Source organism: Pelobates fuscus, chromosome 3 (genome assembly GCF_036172605.1).
Source record: "Pelobates fuscus isolate aPelFus1 chromosome 3, aPelFus1.pri, whole genome shotgun sequence".
NCBI lineage: Eukaryota > Metazoa > Chordata > Amphibia > Anura > Pelobatidae > Pelobates > Pelobates fuscus.
Window position 1 is genome coordinate 360,466,916 of NC_086319.1, and position 10,376 is coordinate 360,477,291.

The window sequence follows — 10,376 nt, forward strand, 5'->3', positions numbered from 1 at the left end:
GTCACAATAGCGTGCATTTAAAACCAAAAAACTTTTTTCACTGTTATAGATTGAATAGCAGTTAGTTGTCTGCAAGCGGGTGTCAGGCCTACAGCGTGTACTCTGCCAACCTGTGCCAGTGCACATTGACACTCATATCTGGTGTCACAATAGCGTGCATTTAAAACCAAAAAACTTTTTTCACTGTTATAGATTGAATAGCAGTTAGTTGTCTTCAAGCGGGTGTCAGGCCTACAGCGTGTACTCTGCCAACCTCTGCCAGTGCACATTGACACTCATATCTGGTGTCACAATAGCGTGCATTTAAAACCCAAAAACTTTTTTCACTGTTATAGATTGAATAGCAGTTACTTGTCTTCAAGCGGGTGTCAGGCCTACAGCGTGCACTCTGCCAACCTCTTCCAGTGCACATTGCCACTCTTATCTGGTGTCGCAATAGATTGCATTTAAATACCAAAAAACTTTTTTCACTGTAATAGATTGAATAGCAGTTAGTTGTCTGCAAGCAGGTGTCAGGCCTACAGCGTGTACTCTGCCAAGCTCTGCCAGTGCACATTGCCACTCATATCTGGTGTCACAATAGCGTGCATTTAAAACCAAAAAACTTTTTTCACTGTTATAGATTGAATAGCAGTTAGATGTCTTTAAGCGGGTGTCAGGCCTACAGCGTGCACTCTGCAAACCTCTGCCAGTGCACATTGCCACTCATATCTGGTGTCACAATAGTGTGCATTTAAAACCAAACAACTTTTTTCACTATTATAGATTGAATAGCAGTTAGTTGTCTTCAAGCGGGTGTCAGGCCTACAGCGTGTACTCTGCCAACCTCTGCCAGTGCACATTGCCACTCATATCTGGTGTCACAATAGCGTGCATTTAAAACCAAAAAACTTTTTTCACTATTATAGATTGAATAGCAGTTAGTTCTCTTCAAGCGGGTGTCAGGCCTACAGCGTGTACTCTGCCAACCTCTGCCAGTGCACATTGCCACTCATATCTGGTGTCACAATAGCGTGCATTTAAAACCAAAAAACCTTTTTCACTGTAATAGATTGAATAGCAGTTAGTTGTCTGCAAGCGGGTGTCAGGCCTACAGCGTGTACTCTGCCAACCTCTGCCAGTGCACATTGCCACTCATATCTGGTGTCACAATAGCGTGCATTTAAAACCAAGAAACTTTTTTCACTGTTATAGATTGAATAGCAGTTAGTTGTCTTTAAGCGGGTGTCATGCCTACAGCGTGTACTCTGCAAAGCTCTGCCAGTGCACATTGCCACTCATATCTGGTGTCACAATAGCGTGCATTTAAAACCAAACAACTTTCTTCACTGTTATAGATTGAATAGCAGTTAGTTGTCTTCAAGCGGGTGTCAGGCCTACAGCGTGTACTCTGCCAACCTCTGCCAGTGCACATTGCCACTCATATCTGGTGTCACAATAGCGTGATTTGAAACCAAAGAACTTTTTTCACTGCTATAGATTGAATAGCAGTTACTTGTCTTCAAGCGGGTGTGTCAGGCCTACAGCGTGTACTCTGCCAACCTCTGCCAGTGCACATTGCCACTCTTATCTGGTGTCGCAATAGATTGCATTTAAAACCCAAAAAGCTTTTTTCACTGTTATAGATTGAATAGCAGTTAGTTGTCTGCAAGCGGGTGTCAGGCCTACAGCGTGTACTCTGCCAGCCTCTGCCAGTGCACATTGCCACTCATATCTGGTGTCACAATAGCGTGCAATTAAAACCAAATTTTTTTTTTCACTGTTATAGATTGAATAGCAGTTAGTTGTCTTCAAGCGGGTGTCAGGCCAACAGCGTGTACTCTGCCAACCTCTGCCAGTGCACATTGCCACTCATATCCGGTGTCACAATAGCATGCATTTAAAATCCAAAAACGTTTTTCACTGTTATAGATTGAATAGCAGTTACTTGTCTTCAAGCGGGTGTGTCAGGCCTACAGCGTGTACTCTGCCAACCTCTGCCAGTGCACATTGCCACTCTTATCTGGTGTCGCAATAGATTGCATTTAAAAACCAAAAAACTTTTTTCACTGTTATAGATTGAATAGCAGTTAGTTGTCTTCAAGCGGGTGTCAGGCCTACAGCGTGTACTCTGCCAACCTCTGCCACTGCACAGTGCCACTCCTATCTGGTCTCACAGTAGCTTGCACGCATAGTACCACTAATGCAAAAAAAATGACAGGCAGAGGCAGGCCACCCCGCAGGGGCCATCGTGGTTGTAGTGCTGTGATTCCCTTTTGCCCTAGAACAATGCCCAATTTTCAGAGGCCACGTACCCTGAACTTGAAAGGTTCTGAGGACATAGTTGACTGGCTAACACAGGACACCCAATCTTTTACAGCTTCCGCTCGGAACCTTGACGCACCATCCTCCTCCAGCTTAGCTTCGGGCACCTCTCAAGATACCACTCACCCGCCTGCCGCCACCACCAACACTTGTACCACAGCCGCTTCACTTTATCTGTCAGAGGAGTTATTTACACATCCGTTTGAAGAAATGAGTGATGCGCAACCATTATTGCCAGAGGATGTAGATAACAGGGATATGTCTCAGTCAGGCAGCATTACACACATGGACGTACGGTGTGATGATGATGATGCTGTACCCGCTGCTGCTTCCTTTGCTGAGGTTTCAGATACAAGTGAAGCGGTTGATGATGACGATGCGTCCATGGATGTCACGTGGGTGCCCGCTCGGCAAGAAGAAGAACAGGGCGAAAGTTCAGATGGGGAGACAGAGAGGAGGAGGAGACGAGTTGGAAGCAGGGGGAGGTCGTCGCAAGGAGCTAGTGGCACAGTCAGACAGCATGCATCGGCACCCGGGGTCAGCCCGACAGCACGCCAATCAACGCATGCTGTGTCCACCACCAGAATGCCGTCATTGCAGAGCTCAGCAGTGTGACATTTTTTTGTGTGTCTGCCTCTGACAACAGCGATGCCATTTGCAACCTGTGCCAAAAGAAACTGAGTCGTGGGAAGTCCAACACCCACCTAGGTACAACTGCTTTGCGTAGGCACATGATTGCACATCACAAAAGCCTATGGGATCAACACATGAGTACAAGCAGCACACAAACTCAAAGCCGCCAGCCTCCTCCTGGTCCAGCATCTTCAGCCACGTCAACTTTGCCCCCTCTCAACCATCCGCCACTACGTCTCTCGCCTTGAGCAGTTCCCGCTCATCTGCCCACAGTCAGGTGTCTGTCAAGGACATGTTTGAGCGTAAGAAGCCAATGTCAGAAAGGCACCCCCTTGCCCAGCATCTGACAGCTGGCTTGTCTGAACTATAAGCCCACCAGCTTTTACCATACAAGCTGGTGGAGTCTGAGGCATTCAAAAAATTTGTAGCTATTGGGACACCGCAGTGGAAGGTACCCGGACGAAATGTATTTTCACAAAAGGCAATCCCCAACCTGTACTCGATTGTGCAAAAGGAAGTAATGGCATGTCTGGCACACAGTGTTGGGGCAAGGGTCCATCTGACCACTGATACCTGGTCTGCAAAGCATGGTCAGGGCAGGTATATCACCTACACTGCGCATTGGGTAAACCTGCTGACGGCTGCCAAGCATGGAATGCGTGGCTCTGCAGAGGAGTTGGTGACACCGCCACGACTTGCAGGCAGGCTTGCTGCCACCTCCTCTACTCCTCTTACTCCATAACTCCATCCTCTTCCATAACCTCCTCGGCTGAGTCCTCTTCTGCTGCTGCGTCTTGCCCCACATCAACGGCACCCCCCAGCTCCCCAGGTACTATTCCACATCCCGAATACGGCAGTGTCACGCCGTCTTGGGTTTGACTTGCTTGAAAGCAGAGAGTAACACCGGACAAGCACTCCTGTCCGCCCTGAACGCACAGGTGGAAAAGTGGCTGACTCTGCAGCAACTGGATATCGGCAAAGTGGTTTGTGACAACGGAACAAATGTGAGGCGCTTGATTTGCGACAGCCCGACATGTTGGAATTCAACATTCCTAATGTTCAACCGCCTGCTCCAACAAGAAAAAGCCTTTAAGGAATATTTGTATGACCGGGGTGCTAGGACAGCCTCTGGGGAGCTGGGAATTTTTTTGCCACGTTACTGGACGCTCATGCGCAATGCCTGTAGGCTCATGCGTCCTTTTGAGGAGGCGACTAACCTAGGCAGTCGCACCGAAGGCACCATCATTGACATCATACCATTTGTTTTCTTCCTGGAGCGTGCCCTGCGAAGAGTGCTGGATCAGGCCATAGATGAGCATGAAGAGGAAGAGGAAGAGTTGTGGTCACCATCACCACCAGAAACAGCCTTATCAGCATCGCTTGCTGGACCTGCGGCAACGCTGGAAGAGGATTGTGAGGAAGAGAAGTCAGAGGAGGAATGTGGCTTTGAGGAAGAGGAGGAAGACCAACCACAACAGGCATCCCAGGGTGCTCGTTGTCACCTATCTGGTACCCGTGGTGTTGTACGTGGCTGGGGGGAAGAACATACCTTCATTGACATCACTGAGGAGGAGGAACGGGAAATGAGTAGCTCGGCATCCAACCTTGTGCAAATGGGGTCTTTCATGCTGTCGTGCCTGTTGAGGGACCCTCGTATAAAAAGGCTGAAGGAGAACGACCTGTACCGGGTGTCCACGCTACTAGACCCCCGGTATCAGCAGAAAGTGGCTGAAATGTTACCAAATTACAACAAGTCGGAAAGGATGCAGCATTTGCAAAATAAATTAAAAAGTATGCTTTACACAGCGTATAAGGGTGATGTCACAGCACAACGGGAATCTAACAGGGGAAGAGGTGAAAGTAATCCTCCTCCTCCAACGACCACGCCGGCAAGGACAGGACGCTTTAAAGACGTGTTGTTGATGGAGGACATGCGGAGCCTCAGAGAACGACTCGACCGACAGGTAGCAGACTACCTCGCCTTAACTGCAGATATCGATGAACCCCTTGACTACTGGGTGTGCAGGCTTGACCTGTGGCGTGAGCTATCCCAATTTGCGATAGAACTTCTGAACTGCCCCGCTTCAAGTGTCCTGTCAGAAAGGACCTTCAGTGCAGCAGTAGGTATTGTCACTGAGAAGAGAAGTCGCCTAGGTCAAAAACGTCTAGATTACCTCACCTTTATTAAGATGAATGAGGGATGGATCCTGAAGGGATTGACAGTGGGCGATACATTCTACTAAAAAAGGCCTGATGAGATGAGCTGCCTTGGGCTAAAAATGGTGACCCTATGTAAAAGGAACAGTCCCTATTCTGCTCTGTGTAAGTGTGTATCGGGTCCCTGAGGACAGGTGTCAATCCATATCTGCCAAGTGACCCTATGTAGGGGGAACAGTCCCTATTCTGCTCTGTGTCAGGGTGTATCAGGGTCTCTGAGGACAAGTGTCAATCCATATCTGCTAAGTGACCCTATGTAGGGGGAATAGTCCCTATTCTGCTCTGTGTCAGTGTGTATCAGGGTCCCTGAGGACAGGTGTCAATCCACATCTGCCAAGTGACCCTATGTAGAGGGAACAGTCCCTATTCTGCTCTGTGTCAGTGTGTATCAGGGATACTTAGGATAGGTGTCAATCCATATCTGCCAAGTGACCCTATGTAGGGGAAACAGTCCCTATTCTGCTCTGTGTCAGGGTGTATCAGGGTCCCTGAGGACAGGTGTCAATCCATATCTGCCAAGTGACCCTATGTAGGGGGAACAGTCCCTATTCTGCTCTGTGTCAGTGTGTATCAGGGTCCCCGAGGACAGGTATCAATCCATATCTGCCAAGTGGCCCTCTGTAGGGGGAACAGTCCCTATTCTGCTCTGTGTCAGTGTGTATCAGGGATCCTTAGGATAGGTGTCAATCCATATCTGCCAAGTGACCCTATGTAGGGGGAACAGTCCCTATTCTGCTCTGTGTCAGTGTGTATCAGGGTCCCTCACGACAGGTGTTAATCCATATCTGCCAAGTGACCCTATGTAGGGGGAACAGTCCCTATTCTGCTCTGTGTCAGTGTGTATCAGGGATCCTTACAATAGGTGTCAATCCATATCTGCCAAGTGACCCTATGTAGAGGGAACAGTCCCTATTCTGCTCTGTGTCAGTGTGTATCAGGGTCCCTGAGGATAGGTGTCAATCCATATCTGCCAAGTGACCTGCTCTGTGTCAGTGTGTATCAGGGTCTCTGAGGACAGGTGTCAATCCATATCTGCCAAGTGACCCTATGTAGGGGGAACAGTCCCTATTCTGCTCTGTGTCAGTGTGTATCAGGGTCCCTGAGGACAGGTGTCAATCCATATCTGCCAAGTGACCCTATGTTGGGGGAACCGTCCCTATTCTGCTCTGTGTCAGTGTGTATCAGGGTCCCTGAGGATAGGTGTCAATCCATATCTGCCAAGTGACCCTATGTAGGGGGAACAGTCCCTATTCTGCTCTGTGTCAGTGTGTATCAGGGTCCCTCACGACAGGTGTTAATCCATATCTGCCAAGTGACCCTATGTAGGGGGAACAGTCCCTATTCTGCTCTGTGTCAGTGTGTATCAGGGATCCTTACAATAGGTGTCAATCCATATCTGCCAAGTGACCCTATGTAGGGGGAACAGTCCCTATTCTGCTCTGTGTCAGTGTGTATCAGGGTCCCTGAGGATAGGTGTCAATCCATATCTGCCAAGTGACCTGCTCTGTGTCAGTGTGTATCAGGGTCTCTGAGGACAGGTGTCAATCCATATCTGCCAAGTGACCCTATGTAGGGGGAACAGTCCCTATTCTGCTCTGTGTCAGTGTGTATCAGGGTCCCTGAGGACAGGTGTCAATCCATATCTGCCAAGTGACCCTATGTTGGGGGAACAGTCCCTATTCTGCTCTGTGTCAGTGTGTATCAGGGTCCCTGAGGATAGGTGTCAATCCATATCTGCCAAGTGACCCTATGTAGGGGGAACAGTCCCTATTCTGCTCTGTGTCAGTGTGTATCAGGGTCTCTGAGGACAGGTGTCAATCCATAAGTCAAGGTGTCAATATGTCAAATGTGTGGTGTCAATCCATATCCATTGTGATTTAGGAATGTTAGGTGATTTATGCCCTTTATGGATTAAAACCAGACTCTGCATCAACTGTGTAATTTTCCATGGGAGTTTTGCCATGGATCCCCCTCCGGCATGCCACAGTCCATGTGTTAGTCCCCTTGAAACAACTTTTCCATCACTATTGTGGCCAGAAAGAGTCCCTGTGGGTTTTAAAATTTGCCTGCCCATTGAAGTCTATGGCGGTTTGCCCGGTTCGCGAACGCTTGCGGAAGTTCGCGTTCGCCATTCGCGAACCGAAAATGTTATGTTCGCGACATCACTACTGGTGAGACGTCACTTGGAGTATTGTACGCAGTACTGGAGACCGTATCTCCAGAAGGATATTGATACTTTAGAGAGAGTTCAGAGAAGGGCTACTAAACTGGTTCATGGATTGCAGGATAACACTTACAAGGAAAGGTTAAAGGATCTTAACATGTATAGCTTGGAGGAAAGACGAGACAGGGGGGGATATGATAGAAACATTTAAATACATAAAGGGAATCAACACAGCAAAGAAGGAGACTATATTTAAAAGAAGAAAAACTACCACAACAAGAGGACATAGTCTTAAATTAGAGCGGCAAAGGGTTAACAAAAATATCAGGAAGTATTACTTTACTGTGAGGGTAGTGTATGCATGGAATAGCCTTCCAGCTGAAATGGTAGATGGTAACACAGTAAAGGAGTATAAGCATGCGTGGGATAGGCATAAGACTATAAGATAAGGCCAGGGACTTATGAAAGTATTTAGAAAATTGGGCAGACTAGATGGGCCGAATGGTTCTTATCTGCTGTCATATTCAATTTTTCTATATTTCTATGAATTATGGTTTTACAGGCATATAGTTAAATTCCAGGTTTTGTTTTGATCTTGTCCTTAACATATGAAAAACACAAAGCAATTAAACGTAATGAGCAGATTTGTCAGAGAAAAAAAAGCAACAACAAATAATTATAATCAGCAAATTATATTTATTTAAATATGTATATTTAAAGCCCCAGTAATGGAGGAGTTAATTCATTTTCTCAATGAAATTTTAAACAAGGAAAAGACACTTGCAACCTTATTTACCTCTATTAATATAAAAAACAGCAAAATATGCATATACATGAAAACTCCTAAAATAGATTTTAATTCAACTAGCAACATAAAAATTTTGCTAATTTTTGACTTAGCAGCCAATATAATACATAATAATATTAATATATAGGCTGAATTAAAGAGATACTATAATGCTAGGAATTCAAAGCAGTATTCCTGGCACTATAGCTCCCTCTGCCTAAGCCTCCCTCGGACCCAACCAATTGGATTGAGTTAATGCTTTCCTATGGGGAAAAAGCTGAATCTGTATGTCCTTTATAAATATTTTTAGCAGATAGACTTTATTGTTCTGAGTGTATTCTTCATAAATATTAGCATTGCAAATTTAACAGAATAATTTTGTTTTGGGTGAGGAAAGTGATATACAATAATTGTCTATTTTGTATTGTGCAGGGGACAATAGGCTGATCTCTACCACATCCCAAATGGAGACAATGGTGGAGAATGACCCTAGTTTCAAGCAAGAAGTTCAATCATTTATGAGAGAAAACGAGAAAACTAGACTAATGGGAAAGAAGATTATTAAAGAGATAAGAGATCAATTGTATAAAAATTATAACATGCAGAGGAAATCAGAACCAGGAGAAGAGGAAGAAACCATAAATATAGAAAATAAGGAGGCTCCGAAAGTAGAAAACAACTTTGAACTGGACAGCAAAAGGGAAAATGAAGAAGAAAGATCCAGAGATTTTACACAAAATATAAAGGAAAACAAGGTTGAATTAGATGGTGAATTGGAAAAAGAAGAAGAAGGAAGAACTAGAGAGCTTGTACTAGCTATAAAAGAAGAAAAGACACAGATAACAGAAAACTCTGATGCTGTAGATATAGAAAACAATGGATTAGACATTGAACAAGAATATCAAGAAGAAGACACATTCCTGGAGAACAAACAAATGTCTGGTGGGAAGATAACGCAGAAGAAAGAAAATAGTGAGTCTCCAAAGATTGAATATAAGAATGAATGGGGTAATGAACAGGAAGGTAGAACGTTAGGAGACACAGGGAAGATAAACAAGTCAGAAAAAGCGAAAATAATGCAAAAAGATAATGAAAGTACTAAAAACCAGAAAGGAACCAATATGAGTGTGTTAGAAAGTAATAATCTTGCAAATGTTAAATACAGTGATAAAAAAAACAAATCTACACTATCGTCAGATATAAGGATCTCAGACCCAGAACTAAAAGAGAATATTAATCAGAATGTTAGTAAGTATGAGAAAGATTATTATAAAAATGTTGACAGTCAAAAGCTACTCCTGGACAGAAGAAATGAGAAGATTTAAAAATCACCTAATGAGAAAACTATTTTATCTATGAATGAAGCCAATGTAAAACCAATGGTTACAAAACTAAGTGACATGAAAAGGGGAGAACATTGAGATCGCTAATCAAGCAAATTAAAAAAAGAAGTATCTGAAGATATCATAAACACGACTTTCAGTGAATCACAAAAGAAATGGGTAAATGCAGTAACAAGTGCGTCAGGGATCACCACTGAGATAACATTTGTGAGAATATCAAGGAAAATGAACTAACACTAGCTGGAACTAGTGAAATAGAATGCCAAGAAGATCTGACATCTCCATCTAGTTACATAAAATGTAACATGATGGCTTCAAGCACTTAAATGACAAATTATATTAAGGAATGTTGAAGCAGTGCTTTTTATTTTTAAAGCATTCCCCAGGTTGCTGGAGTACAGAAAATGCACTTGACAGAGCATCAAACTAAAAATGTGCATATTTTCTGCATGGTGAATGGTCTTGCATTAAATGCAAATTAAAAAAAACAACAACACTATAATAAAAATATGGATCCACCATTGTTTCATTTTTAGATAATTTCTGATAAACCAGTGCACAGTGATTGTTCTTACACAGGCATGACAACACAAATTTTACTATGTACACATTACAGCTGGTTTACGTGACCATAACTTCCATTTGATTGAATAAACATTACTTAATTTATTATTTTAAGTCAGAGAAAGTTTGGCCAACCCTAATATTCTCTGTTAGTGCAATAGCCACTAGAAGTGTGTTTGGCCGCTAGAATGTAAACATTGCTGCATCTCCAAAAATGAAATGTTTTACATCACAGGGCCAAAATGGCAGGGCCACTGCATCCAAATAATTTCATTGAGATGAAGTGGTCTGGGTGCTTATAGCGGTCCTTCAGCTAAGTGCTCTCAGCCTGTCATTGCTGTCCAATGTTTAATGGCCTATTGCA

The 10,376-nt window shown here is 44.3% G+C and overlaps 1 protein-coding gene across 1 annotated transcript in view; it reads left to right on the top strand.

The window, feature by feature from the left end:
• Positions 1-9,967, top strand: part of LOC134603367 (Golgi membrane protein 1-like) — a 72,947-nt gene extending 62,980 nt beyond the window's left edge. Inside the window, exon 7 of the mRNA XM_063449258.1 lies at positions 8,538-9,967. Coding sequence (XP_063305328.1) covers positions 8,538-9,430 — 893 coding nt within the window. The 3' untranslated portion in view covers positions 9,431-9,967. The remainder of the gene's footprint in view (positions 1-8,537) is intronic.
• The last annotated feature ends 409 nt before the right edge of the window (positions 9,968-10,376 follow it).